This window comes from Lacerta agilis, chromosome 6, assembly GCF_009819535.1.
Source record: "Lacerta agilis isolate rLacAgi1 chromosome 6, rLacAgi1.pri, whole genome shotgun sequence".
In the NCBI taxonomy this organism is placed as follows: domain Eukaryota; kingdom Metazoa; phylum Chordata; class Lepidosauria; order Squamata; family Lacertidae; genus Lacerta; species Lacerta agilis.
Genome location: NC_046317.1, coordinates 29,535,118 through 29,550,294, shown reverse-complemented (window position 1 = coordinate 29,550,294; position 15,177 = coordinate 29,535,118). Strand labels below are relative to the sequence as shown.

Below are 15,177 nucleotides of genomic sequence, written 5' to 3'. Positions count from 1 at the left end.
CATATATTAAATAAAGATATATGCTAGTCACTGCTGAAGCTTATGTCCACTCTCAAAATAACTTGTTTAGATGGCTGGTCATGTGAACAGCCTTCATTATGAATAAAGCATATCCACTCGAGCTATTCTTTCAAATTGCAGCACCCATTACATAGCTGCCTTTAAAATAAGCAAAGATTGGATTCATCTGTTTGGTAGAAAATAGCCATTTATTGTGGTGTGTTTTGGGGGCAAGTTTCATTTTCCTTGTAGCAAAAACAAGATCTTTGTGTCTAGGTAACAAATGTGCAACATTAAATCATAACAAAAAGAATTGAGTTCTCACTTTGGCTTGTACAAAACTGTTCTGTACATGTGGATTTAAGCTTGAGTTACATTGTTTTTAACAGGCTGTTCAAAGACTGACCATACGTATCTTGCAATGGATATAGTCCTGTAGAGAGGGCTAAAATCCTGATGCAATCAATGAGCGGATGGGGCTTGGGATAGCGTTCTCCATCCTTTGACCTCCATGAACTATTTGTGTACAAATTTTTGTGTGTGTGCAAGCTGTGTGTATGCTGTCTTCATGTGATCTATGCCCTACACCAAATGCAGACATTACACCCACTCCAAGTGAAAAGGGAAAGTAACCCATTAATTATCTTCGCAGTGGTGAAATGACACACATGGAGGAGGCAAAGGTGTATAAAACCATATAATTAATTAAAACCTTGTGTAAATCAAAAAAGCTGCTGTTTGCATCTCTTGCCAGAGGTCTGCAGGGATCTACAGTGGCTATCAAAAAGAGTCACTAAAGTACTCAAAAAAATTGAGAGGATCAAACAAGTTACAGCCAATTATTCTCCTGCTATTGCCATACTGCCGGGGGGGGGGGGGATGTGACAAAATTGAAAGCAGCATGGCCACAATAAACCTTATTCATGACCTTTAGTCTTCTCGAGGAGGAAACTATAGCCAAGATAAACCCAATTTAAGAACGGAGCTAAGCCAGGATGGATGAGGACACATGATATAGAGGGCAGGTGATAGACCTGCTGCCCTGTCACAATGAAAAGATGAGGTAGTTTTTAGACCCTTTTAACTCAATGGTTGCATGACTCAGTCCATTAAGAACTATAGAGCATTCTGGATACAGTAGAGGGTTGTGTATTTTCGTTAATATCAATATAAGGAAATCTGTACTGAATATATTGAAAATAAGTACAACCCTGAGCTTCTGTTCTTCTATGTTTATAGTCAGTGATGACATGAATACTCCAAATTCTTACATAGGCTATCATGCAACTGAAGTGATTCCCATAAGATCCCACTCTTTCAACAAAGATTATTAAGTCTCCTCATCCTCCAAGCAAAACAAAACCAGCAGTTTCCTTCCCACACTATGAGAAGAGTTCAAGGTGAAAGAACGAATTTGTTCCAAACATCTATTGTTTCCTTTGACCTTCCAATATACATAGAATCCGTTATTGCAGCTACCACTTCCACAGGCGGGTGGATGTCAGTTCTGTCCCCAGTGGGACAGATAGTCTGAACCAATGCCTAAGCAACCACTCACATATTTTGTGTTTTAATAAAGTTGTGGCCAAAATTATGCCCAAAAACCTTAAACTTAAATTTCTGTGTGAAGTGTGTTTCATTTGAGGGGTGGTTTGGGGACCTCGACATGCAAAGTAACTCACTCCAAACCTTAAGAATTTGCTTTTCTGAAACTCAGAACTATGGCTTAGCCAGGCTATTTAATTAAGCAAAAGAGAGTGGGAATGACTACTGCTCTTTTTGCAATATGGAAGTCCTGTGTTTTATCATGATAAAAATCATAAGAGGCCTTTAATTCAGGACTCTGTTTTTATTGCAATGTTATCTAAAAGAACCATTGCTACTAAACTTCTTGAAGATGTGGTTTAAAAAAAATAAAATGAACACACACACAGAGAGAGAGAGAAAGAGAGAGAGAGAGAGAGAGAGAGAGAGAGAGAGGAAAAGTCAGTCTTTGTATCACTTGGTTATCTTGCAGGACTTATTGCCTCATATTTAATAAAACACTTTGCTGTGTGTTCATTAACTGGTAAGCAGTTATTGAGTCAAAATCAGAAGATTGCTGTAAAATCAAACCGTCCCATTTTTTTTTGTTCTAAGAAGGGAATGTTCTAATTGACCCATTGAGGGCCGCCTTCTCAACTGCAACTCTTTTTGTAGATGCTGATAAAATTCCAAGCATGCAGGGGACCCTTACAAGAGTCTATCTGAACTCAGGTTGAGAAGAGAATTAGTGTGAAGAGCTTCTATAATCACTAGCTTTCGGAATGCCTTTACTGTTCCATGCTGTGGAGCTATGCCTCGGGCCAGACTTTGCAAGAACCAGCTTGTAACCTCAGGCTAAGGTGATTTGAGCTAGGTTAGACATTCAGCCCACATGTTTCTCATAAGAGAAAGACCAGGCATATCATAGAAAGACGATATCAAGAGCTGCTTGATACTGAGCCACACCAGTGTGGTCCTTCTACCTTAGCATCATCTTCTACACCGAGTGGTAGAGGCTCTCCCAGGGAAGTCTTGCAAAGAGAGAATTCTTTCCCACCTTACAATCTTTAGATCCTTCAAGATCTTAGAACATATTTTTTTGTTTTTTTTAATTAAAGATTTTCTTGGTTTACAAAAGTATGTACAATGTCTCTCTCTCCCCCCTCCCCCAAGTAACATTTTTTACAGATCAGTTTCATTTGTTGAGACGCTGGAAGAAAAGGGGGAGAGAGGTGGAGGGGGGAGAGGTGAGTGGGGTTGGGGTTGGGTGCCAACGTTTCTGTTTTACTTAATATATATGGGATTTTGTGTCAGCGTCGCTTGTGCAGGTTCTCTGCTATTCACTTGTGTTCCTTTGATGGTGAGAGAGGTTGGGATTGGCCTAGGGTGTGGTTGTTTGTTTGTGATTGGCTGTGGTAATCTTTGTTTTCATGTGTGAGTGGGATGGGTGGGTGTTTTGGATCCAGACACTGGAGAGACCTGTCAGGAGTAAGCATGGACCAATGGTACAAAATAGTATGGGAAACAGCCCTACTAGAAAAATTAACCAATAAACTGAAACTGACATGGGGACAAATAGAAGAAGACACCTTCACCCTGGTATGGCTCCCCTTTATCACATACACAGCCGAACAAGACAATGACAAAAATCCACCAACAGCATACGAATCAATATGGCTAACCAGAACATATTCTTTATGTGCTTTAAGAAAATATACTTTGCATGTATATTACTGAGTTCTGGTTACACATACAAATTAAAGAACAAAGATATTTGAATCCTACTATTTTCTATCATAACTAGTCAACTTATTGAAATACTTATTTTTTATTGATTCAGTTGGGTCCTAATACTCAAAACAGTTATGCCAGGGTCAACAGCAAAATATCTGCTTGCATTTATTGGGTCTCTTTCCTGTGTATGTGTTGTTTTTTGCTCTCAGCTTCTTCCATTTTCTATTTTGTTGCAGTCTAAGCTTGTTCAGCATTGCAGAGCTTGTCTGCAACCGCTGTTGCTACCACTAGCCATCACCAACAAGCACACACTTACTTCTCAAGTTTCAGCTTCGTGCTGTGAGAGCTCTGCAGCTCCTGTTTCCATTGATGAGTCATCAGCTAGCTTAATTCAGATCAGCTTTTGCCAGAGTGAAACTTTTTAAAGGTAACCGCTTTAGAGGATTCCAAATACAATGTGTTCAAACATACATTTTATGTACAGTGGTGCCCCGCTAGACGAATGCCTCGCTAGACGAACGGCATTCGCTAGTGGAAGGCTGCCCCGCAAGACGAAAAAGTCAATGGGGCTGCCTCGCAAGACGATTTTTTTTAAAGCGAAAACTAGCGGTTTGCATTGGTGCTTCGCAAGACGAAAAAATCGCTCTACGAAGACACTCGCAGAACGAATTATTTTCGTCTAGCGAGGCACCACTGTATATTAAATGTATAACTTTGACATAGATCACATCCATGCAATACATTGCATGCCCCCAAAGAATCCTGTAAGGTTACCAGATGTCCCCATTTCCCGGGGACAGTCCCCGGATTCACAGATCAGTCCCTTGACAAAACCCATTGAAGCTGAAAAGTGTCCCTGGATTCATTGAAAAAAAATCTGGTAACCTTACTGTAAACTATAGTTTGCCCTACAACTCCTAGCACATTTAACAGACTACAGTTGCAAGGATTATTTGGGGGAAGCCAGGTGCTTAAAATATATGATGCATATTATGACCATGGTGTTGGGTGGGGCCTTGTAGACCATCCTCCTCAATGCAGAGCACCCCCAACAGGTGGCTATCTATCTCTGTTTGAAGATCTAGGCTAGGGCAAAAAGATCCAGCTTTTTGAGAATCCAGCTAGGGCAAAGCCATCACCCCTACAACTAATTGGTTATAATGTAAACTGTCAATAAATTTATCCTAATGCTCAGTTGAAATCTACCTTCCTGTAATTTAGGGCCCATTCTGGAGCAGGAGAGAACAAGTCCTTGCCTTTTTACAAGGCAACAGTCCTTCAGGAATTTGAAGAGCACTATCTTAAAGACATGGGTGGCGCTGTGGGTTAAACCACAGAGTCTAGGGCTTGCTGGTTGGTGGTTCGAATCCCCATGACGGGGTGAGGTCCTGTTGCTCGGTCCCAGCTCCTGCCAACCAAGCAATTCGAAAGCATGTCAAAGTACAAGTAGATAAATAGGTACTGGTCCAGCAGGAAGGTAAATGGCATTTCCATGCGCTGCTCTGGTTCGCCAGAAGTGGCCTAGTCATGCTGGCCACATGACACGGAAGCTGTACGCCGGATCCCTCGGCCAGTAAAGAGAGATGAGCGCCGCAACCCCAGAGTAGTCCACGACTGGACCTAATGGTCAGGGGTCCCTTTACCCTTTACCTTTATCTTAATACCTTCTGAAAACACATTGTCTTCCAGTGGAATCAGTTAACAAATTAAGATTTGCAGGGGTGGACTTTGGTAATATGGCACCATGAATGAGGACAAAATTTTGTGGCTCCCTCCCCTCCTAAATATTTCTTATTTTCAGAATAATTCCTTTGGGTGCAGTTTCTTTTTAATGGATCTTTTCAGTAGGTACCTGTATAAATGTATTATTATTATTATTATTATTATTATTATTATTATTATTATTATTATTACCGGTATTATTCCTACTACTTTTGTGTCACTATGGCTAGGCACCCTGTACATGGGAACTGCCTACACCGCCCTAAACCCAGCACTGAGTTTTGAGAGATCTTAAAGTTAGATAAACTGACTGGACTGGTATTTGGAGGGGGGGTTCTGAGTTTTCATGTATTATGTGCAGCCTGTGCTTTTCAAAATATCTTTGCTGTGTCTGGGAAATCATTGCAGCAGGACAGCTGTGGTTACATATACACAGGCTGTACAATTACTTCAAAAACTCTGGCAAATATAATTGCTGTGCAGTTGGAAAGGAGAGACATGATGGCTTTTCAGAGCCCCAACTTCATATGGCACTATGCAGCCTTACGATGGCTGGGCGAGCTGCTAGTGTGGAGATTGATTCATCTCTCAGAGTGTAAATTGCGACTGACGTTTACAAGGGATTCTTGTGGCTATTGTCTCTTCCCCTTCCTGCCTGCCGGCCTGTGCAGAACAAACAGCTCAGCTTCATTGTCCTGCCATATTTTAGAAAGTTAAAGTAAACACTGTGATCATGCTGTTTACTTCAATATTGTGCCAGCGAAACAGCAAATTGGCAGTCAGCAGTCATCAGGCAGCCAGCAGCAAAACTATACAACAGTACAGGAAAGCTGCAAGTATGTCAGCCCACTTTATCTCTAATATGGGAGGGGAAATTCCCAAACATTGCATTTCAATTGGCTTCTTTGTCATCTACTGTTATTTGGTCGAGTCTGAATTATTTTTCTGGATCTGGGTTATCTGCTGCACGGAAGTTCCATTTCTCTGTAATTTAGATGTGGTTTATATTCATACCTAAAGCTGTAATTGCAATTTAAAGAAGCAGCTCAGTCCTCTAATTTGAATTCGTCATCTGACTCCTTATCATCCTCTTTCACATCCAACATAAACTCATTTTTTCATCACCATCAGCTTTCTTCATGATTTTAGCACACACACACACACACACACATTATCCACAGCAATCCTCCTAAAAATGTGAACCTATGAGATTTGGGTGGTCTTGTTTTCCCCACCATGTATGACATGGATGGGGAACCTGTGGCCCTCCAGATTATGTTGGACTCCAAATCCCATAAACCCCGGTCAGCACAGCCAGTGGCAAGTGATGATGAGAGCTGTAGTCCAACAACATCTGGAAGGGCAGATGTTTTCCACCCTGATTTATCCCAATATTGTGAGCAGTGTTGGCTTTCTAGAGTATTGAACAGGAGTCTTTCCATCCTGAAAATGGAACCATAGTTCCCTGGTGCATGTGGCAACTTTAGCGATCACCACATGACAAGAATAATGATAAGATTAGGATATATTTATCCATGGCTCATGTTACAACATTTGTTTAAATGTGACCTTTGCTGGTGTCTTTGGCTTCATCTGCTCTCTTTATATTTTTGATAACTGCCTTTTTAAAAATGCTTTTTAAAAATTTGCAGCATGATGCTGCAGAACTTGCACGAGAATTTTTAAAATAAAATTTGCTATGACCTGTAAAACGTTGAGATCTGTTTTTAAGATCAGAAAAATGAGAATCTCTGAGAAACAAAAATGACAGATCCTTCCATCTCTACTCAGAGGAGACTCATTGCAATGAATGGGCCTATGTTAGTCATGCCCTTTCATTTCACTGAGCCTGCTCTGAATGAGATTAACATGGGGCAGAGCACATTGATCTTTAGATCCCATTCCCTGCTTGAGTTATCTTACTTGACAAAGTTCCTTTCATGGACAATCTGGAGAAGACACACTGCGTTATTGAATCACTGTCTCTTTAAAGAGTAAAGAACTGTTTCATAGCAGTATACACATTAAATGAATTAAACTAACAACTGTCAGTTCAACCTCTTCTTGCTTTCAAAAAAAATCATACAGATCCTTTGTTTAAAAAAGGTTGAATGTTACTTCTGAAACCAATAGCTACTACAGCTTCTTTGATTATATCAACACAAAGCTCCAGAGTTAAGATTGGAGAAGAGACGTATTTAAATAACATCATTAAGGATATCATTAAAAGCCAGCTATTACTGAACAGGTGCAAAATTGTTAAATTGCTACTAATGACAGCAACAGTGAGCGTTGCCACCTATCTAACTAACATGCTTGCACTGTGTGTGTCATTTGGCGAGCTGCGGCTTATATGCATACATGAAAGAGAATCTGCATTGATGATAACAGAAGGACTGTTGTACTAGCAAGCATACATTATAAATTGAAGAGTAACAGGCATTTATCTCCAGAAGCACTTCCTAGGAGAAAGGGAGAGGAGAAAAACACACACTCACACTCCAAGATCTAACATATCATTAAGCCACAGCATTGCTCCACTTATTTTAGCTTCAAGCTAATAACTAACCTGACTATCTTTTAATCCTTTTAAGATCTTATCCAATTAAAAGCAGATGGTAAATATGTTCTTAGAAGACTACAAAGAAGATTAGCCAAGAGTTGTGCGATCCACTGCCTTCAAAAAACGCTCTTTTTTTTTGCTTTCCCAAGAATATTTCCCGCACCACTGATGAAAACCAATGAATGAATAGATAAAGAACCCATCCATGTGATGCTGACACAAAACTTCACACATACACTATACAAAAAGTGTTTGTATATACACTATACAAAAACGCTCTTTTTTTTTGCTTTCCCAAGAATATTTCCCGCACCACTGATGAAAACCAATGAATGAATAGATAAAGAACCCATCCATGTGATGCTGACACAAAACTTCACACATACACTATACAAAAAGAGGAAATAACATTACCCCCTTCTCTCCACCGCCTCCCCCCCACAAACTCACAATGCCTACGATAGCAATGTCTCACACCAAATGTAACCAACCTGTAGAAAAGACTATGTATTGAAAACAGAAATGCTATATGTAGCTTTGTTATTCATGAAAATATTTCAGTAAAAACAATTTAAAGAAATTTCCTACTATCTTCACCCAGAAAGCTTGGGCAGCTGCTGTGGCTCATGAACTCTGCCAGGGACCACCATTGATGCTGGCCCTGGAAGCCACCAACTCACTATGGAGTACTGTGGGGAAATTTAAAATTGTGTCCCGGAGTTCTCTAATGCAGGAGACGATTCACCTTGCCAAAGCCAGTGAACATGTTCTTGACAATAAACCACAATAAAGCAGTAACCAAACAACAAAAACCACAGTATATCCAACAATAAAAGAGACAAAGGCTAGGCAAACAGAAACAGTTCATTGGGAGTTACTCCCAGGTAAGTGCACATAATTCATCCTTTAAAGTAGCGTGAGGAAAGAGGGTTTGAAATGACCAGAGGCGTCCATTTGCCCAGATCTCCTGGCTAAACTGGCTTCCCACTGTCTGCCAAACGTGTGAGCAGGTGGCCCACTTGGCAGGATCCCTGCCAGAAGGACCCACAAAGCAGCACCAAAAAGGAGTATTTGGAAGGTGACGAGATGGAGCTGAGCCAGCCTCATTGCCATTACACAACGACTGAAGACTGGTTCAGGGATTTGAACTGCCCTCTTCCACTCAAGCCATCACAATTGGCAGGGAACCACTCTGTAAAGATCCACCAGTGAGAGGAGAGGAGTTAGGATTGCAAGCAGAATCTGCGTAGGTAGGCGAAGCCAGATAAAAGCTTTAACAGACAGATTATAGTTTCCCAGATTGATGTTACATATACTCCATTGCCACTGAAATCTAAAATCCCTTTGGAAAGAGAGGTCAAAAGGCCCAGCAGGCCATGAATTTATCCTTGCCCTGGGTGCAGGGCTAAGCACAGCTATTGGTCACTTGGCCCCACATGAAGTGGAACGACCTCTAATTCCTGCCACTGTTTGCCAATTTGGCAGCAGGAAGACAATGTGGTCTGCAATAGGCTAGTTCACAGAGGAGGTCCGGGGTCCGCCTGCGAAGTCACCCGCACAAGAAGGGGCAAATGGACCTACTAAAATCCCTTTGGTCTTTTTCAGTGAACTCAGATTTGGTGCTCCCAGGTGCAAGTCAGGGAAAGTGAAGCACCCAGCCTCATTGAAATCAGTAGAACATAAGACCTTAAGCATCCCCTTGAAAATTACAGTAGACATATTTCAAAGGCCAGATTTTTATTGCTTAAATTTTAAACTAGCAGTGTGCATGTGTGCGTGCACGCACGCACCCAGTGCTTTTTTCTGGGGGGACGCAGGGGTACGCATACCCCTAAACACTGTGAATCTTTGTACTTTTGTCCATTTACTGTATTTATTTTCCCCAATTTGAACTATAAAATGGTGATTTTCTTGAGTCAAAATGAGAGTAACCCTAAACATGTTAAAAGAAAAAAAGCACTGTATGTGTGTGTATATATATATGTATCATATTTTAATACTCTACAACTCCCATCATCTCTGACCATTGGCCATGCTGACTGGAGGGTCACAGCTCAGTCATTCCTGGTTTCATGGAATAATTAAGCATGTGTTTGGCTCGCATTAGTTCTTTTGCTGTGTGACAGAAGACCCCCCCTTTTTTTCCTTTCACACGTTGGTGAATATAAGGGATTTGGAGTAGTAACAAATTCATGTGATCACATGAAAATTAAAGACTCATCACTTGATAAACATGTTTCTCAACGACAGGAACATGATAGGACAAATTCCTCTCAGGGTAACTCCATTCCAGTAAAATCCATTCCAGTCAGCCATGTAGGCTATCACACGGATATGGTCATTGTCCTCTCCTTTTCCATTATAAACAGAGATTAGACTGATTATGACAATATTTTCCCCTCTGGAAACAGCGTCATTTTGTGTAATATTCCCCCCCCCCACATGCCTTTGTTATTATGAGATTTCTAGAAGCTATGAATGCACAGGCAACCTAAAACTCATTTATTTATCTTTCCATAATTTTTACTTCATGTGTTTGTGTGTATGCCTGTTGACTAAACTTGGCCCAAGGGATGGATTAATACATTTAGATGGTGTACTGTTCTTTCCTTGATCCTGTCATGTGTGGATAGTTCAGTTGGTTAGAATATGGTCCTGACTGCAGGTTTGTATGGGACAGCTGAATATTCCTGCATTGCAGGGGGTTGGAATAGATAATCCTCAGGGTCCCTCCCAACTCTACAATTCTATCATTCAATGTGTTTTGGGAGGGCCATTTCATCCACCTTGGGGCTCTTTTCTTTTGTCCATGCAAAAGTCTGTTTAGGAATGCATGGTTGAGTATTAGTATTCATGGAAAAGAGAAATTATTTCAGTATTTATGGATAAGGAATGGGTGTAGGGGCAACATGCTCTATCCCAACCTATGCACATTAATTTGAATGTCTGTAATGGATCCCTGTGGCTCCCCATATATTTGTTATTCACAGATACTGAAGAACTAAAACATCTGACATTTAAAAACAAATGGGTCAATATGGTTTCGGGAGTCATGGGCAGAAAAGCTTGCAATCCTCTGGGCACTTTCCTGGGAGCAGGCCTCATTGAACGAGGTGTGACTTTTGTCTGAGTAAGAAAGCGTAGGCTTGCTCTGGCAGGGAAACAATGGTGGAGCAAGTATGAATGGAACCCCCCACTGAGGACTTTCTCTTATCATTAGAGCTCTCCTTGGTTTCACTTTCCATTTTTATTTAGGTGAAATCCAGTGAGAACCTGGTGGGACCCCTCTAAGAAAGTGAGCTACTTTCATCCATTGCATTTGATCTTCCTGTGAAATCCCCTCAGGTATTCTACATGAAGGCAAACTCTCAAAAATTAATGCTTTAAGTGAGGGGAAAGAGAGAGGGGGATCAACACCAACTGTCGGAGACCATCCTGACTTCCTCACCTGAGTCCTCCTATCCAGGGCTCTACAGTATTTGAAAGAAGTAAAGAAAGAGGAGACGCATCAAAATGATGCTAACAATCAAACTTCATCAAATAAGAGAGTCATTATAGAAGACTGAAAAAGCCCCACATTTCTTTTGAGAGATGTTGGCTCAGTAGGATATCTGAAGCAATCTTCAACTGAAATAAATCAAGCCTTTCAGTATTTTGTACAAACTACAGTCCTATCTTGGATCCCGAACACCTTGGCACTCAGACATTTTGGCTCCCAAATGCTGCAAACCTGGAAGTGAGTGTTCCGTTTTGTGAACATTCTTTTGGAACCCAAACATCCAGCGGGGCTTCCGTGGCTTCCGATTGGATGCAGGAGCTTCCTGCAGCCAATCAGAAGCTGCACTTTGGTTTCTGAATGTTTTGGAAGTCGAATGGACTTCTGGAACGGATTCTTTTAGACTTCCATGGTACGACTGTATATAGAATCAGAGTTGGAAGGGACCACAAGGGCCATCCGCTGCAATGTAGATATCTTTTGCCCAATGTGGGGCTTGAACCCATGACTCTGAGATGAAAAGTCTCATGCTCTACCAACTGAGCTATCCCAGGCTTCATTTGTTAAAGTTTTTTAAAGCACAGTTTTGAGGCTGTGCAACCCCCCCCCCCCACTTTCTTCTTCTCATGACTTTTGGTGCTACCTCCCCATTTAGCCTCAGGCATCCAGCCAGCTAGCCAGAGCCCACACCAGGATACTCTATTCCATTCCCAACCCATCTTTTCTGCTTTTCCTTTCCAAGTGACTCTACCCACGCCATGGCCACTCAGCATGCTAATTCCTCATTGATTTGTTGGGCGTATGTGTGTGAGTGTGAACATTAATCTCCTAATTATATTTAAAAATATTTCTCATACTCTGCAAACCCTAGGGTTTCCCAGAGCATGCTCATTCCACCTCAGCTTGTTTCTTTCACGGGCCCCACCTGGGTCCCAATCCTGTCAGCACTCATTACCTGACCTCACACTGGCAAAGGGAGATACTTGGGTGACAAAATTAATTTTCCACACGTCATACAAAAATGCAGGAATACCAGGAACAAAGTCTAAAATAACCATGTGACCTTCCAGTGTCTACATCTACAAATCATGCTGGAATGACAAGGTTGTCGGAAGAAGAGATTGCTAAAGATAACCCAATAAAATAAAATAAATAATGATTTGTAAGAAACTCAATGAATATTAGCTTGCTTACCATAACATCCATTTCTGTCTGGCTTCTCTATGCCGGGCCCACTGAATCCTGGGCTACAAAAACAGCCTTGGCGTCCATTACGAACTTCACATTTTGCTCGCTCATCGCATGGGATGGTACAGTTCTGGGAGGAGTAGCTACTGTCCAGCAGTGTGGACATGAACACTAAATGGAATTTAAAAGAAATGTGAGTTTTGCCTTTGTAGTTGTTGAGTTCTGAAATCAGTTTTAGGCAAACACATTTGGGACAAAATAAAATTGGCATTAAGTTGAAAAATCTTATTGCTAAAGAGTCCTGTTGAACAAGGCTCTAAAACAAAATTATAACCCCTGAATGATTTAAGCTCAAATATCTAGGCTTTCAAGTATATGGATTTGTCTTGAAAAGCATCAGCCTTAAAGTGTGTTCAGTAAACACAAACATACTGCACATCAAACAAAGCTCCACAGTATTTTTGAATTTAATAATAATAATAATAATAATAAATTATTTATACCCCGCCCTTCCCCGCCAAACCGGGCTCAGGCGACTAACACCAATAAAATCATAACAAAAACATAAAACAATTCATTAAAATACAGATTAAAATACAATTTAAAATTAAATCTAAACTGCAGCCTCATTTTTAAGTAGCCCACCAATCACACCAAAAGAACGAAACATCAGTGTTTAATGCTACCATGTTTCCCTGCACAGGGCAAAAGTGGCAAATAGTTCTCAGTTCAAAGAACATAACAGAGGAGACAAAAAACATTGTGCATCTGCAGGACACATCCCCTCCCCACAACAAGCATTTTAACATTACTTTTTCATAGCACTAGTCCAACAATGTAACTTCATGGAAGATTACATTTACACACAATAGCAGTATCATTTCAGAACACTTTCTCCATTTTTCAAGGCTACAGTATGCCTGAGCTATTTGCTTCATCTTGAGTGTGATAATGGAGCCCAGGCTGATTTTCAAATTCTCCTTACATCTGGTGATTGCAACGAGTTTCGGCATTATGAAACTTTGCTTTTGAAAACATTAAGTATAAATTCATTTCCCCATAATGGCAACCTTTATTACTATTTCACATAAGCCACTCTGAGCTTTCCTTTCTCCCCCTGAAGAGTGGAAAATCTGTTTTCCAAATAAATAAATAAATAAATAAATAAATAAATAAATAAATAAATGCGTTAAAACAAAGGAAAAGGAAACAGAATGCAAACAATGCAGACCAAGCCATTTACTCAGACGAAATCCCTGTAACTTCAGGGGAGCTTACTATCTTTTAAGGGTGCTTAGGATAGCAGCCTAAACTTCATAAAGTAAGCAGTTGTTGGACAATACTCTCCTAACCCTAATATTACTTTCTAATATTTGAATCGCCATCTTAGTGCTTTATGTCCAAGATTAATTACTGCAGGAAAAACAAGAAGTAGCTTTCTATGAATAATAATGTCCAAAAAACATTTTAAAGGTCATGATTATACAACTTTGTAAATATATAATTCTGTTCCGTTCCTCTATCACATTATGCATTATTTATGTGCTTCTTCCCTACAGAAAACCTCTTATTATTATTTCCGAATCTGGCCATCTGTGAGATGTGGCCTTGGTTTAACAAACTGGATAATATTCACATTCGCCGCCGCCGCCACTGCAATAGCATTTCTGTCTTCTCAAGGTCAGAATTCATTTGAGCTAACGGGATTATTGTCATCAACTTCTATGCATGCCAGTCTTCTGCAGTCATTGGAGTTTCTTTGCCAAGGTGGGTTTGACAAATCTAGCAACTTCCAAAGCTGGACCTGAGAAACTACTTGAGATTCAGACCATTGGTCCATCCCAGTCCTACTTGATGATGCCGGGGACGCTCTATTACTGTGCTTTGGCTGTCCCACATGGATCTCGCAAACTTTCTCTTCCCTATTTCCACACCCTGCTCACCAGTTTTGTCTCTTACATACAACTTAACCATTCATGAAATAAAATTACCTACCTAGGACCAGTAGAAGTTTCATGGGTGGTGCTTCTAAGAAGTGCTCAGTCTTGAATCCCTTTGTAACAAAATATCTGGCCCTGCTGGAAAATGTATGATCGTGTGCAAAGGGGTTGCCCATGCCCATTAGGAAAGCGGATCGCGGCGAAATGCCAAAGCTCTTTATTCTGCCATTTGCCTGTCCATATGCTTCTTCAAATATTTTGAGGGAAGGATGAAGTGAGCTAAAATGCTGAACAGCAAATCAGCTGGAGAGCAAAGGAAAGGAACTGTGTAGAAAGTTTGATAAAACAGATGAATGAATATGAGTGAGGATAGGTGTTTGAGCAGGAGACAGGCATGAGCACAGAGTTTGAGGAGATGGAGCGTTAGGGACCAACAAGAAGATTTAAGAAGGATACAGGGATAGAACCAAAGACTGAGGATAGCACAGTGGATGGAGATCACAATGGACTTGGAAAGCTGTGGGGAGTAACCAGGAATGAAAAATGAGTAGTAAGAAATGGTGAGGCAGTTACCAGAATCCCATCAGCCTTGCCTGAAGAAGGTTGAGCAAATCAGAATTCTAGCACCCGAAAGGAGTTGGTGAAATCTGTAGTTTGCTTCCGTGTTGACTTTCTTTCGTTGGCTATCCAGAGATGTCCCAATCACAGTCTGAAATTCAGTCACTTTAAGAGCAGCAGCATGAGAAGGAGGCACAGGAAATCCACTGAGACTTCTTTTGTGTGGAAAACAAAGATATAAAGCCATGGGAGGAAGGAGGCAGGAAGCCAAATGTGCAGCAAGGAATTTCAGGACCAGCAGGGAGGCTTAAACAGGGAGGTACATGTTAAGGTCTTAAAGGGGTGATGTAATCATAATTAGAGGATAAGTAGCAAAGAATATTGGGGGTGGGGAGAAGATGAATTTTGCTGCACCTAACAGAGAATGGGGGGGGGGGAATATATGGCAACGT

At 40.9% G+C, this 15,177-nt stretch overlaps 1 protein-coding gene across 2 annotated transcripts in view; it reads right to left on the bottom strand.

The window, feature by feature from the left end:
• Window positions 1-14,934, bottom strand: part of ADGRL4 (adhesion G protein-coupled receptor L4) — an 81,521-nt gene extending 66,587 nt beyond the window's left edge. For both annotated transcript variants that reach the window (XM_033151746.1, XM_033151747.1), the window contains exons 1-2: window positions 14,223-14,934; window positions 12,234-12,398 (exon numbers count right to left, since the gene is read on the bottom strand). In XM_033151746.1, the coding sequence (XP_033007637.1) occupies window positions 12,234-12,398; window positions 14,223-14,349 (292 nt within the window). In that variant the 5' untranslated portion in view covers window positions 14,350-14,934. The remainder of the gene's footprint in view (window positions 1-12,233; window positions 12,399-14,222) is intronic.
• Between the last annotated feature and the right edge of the window lie 243 nt (window positions 14,935-15,177).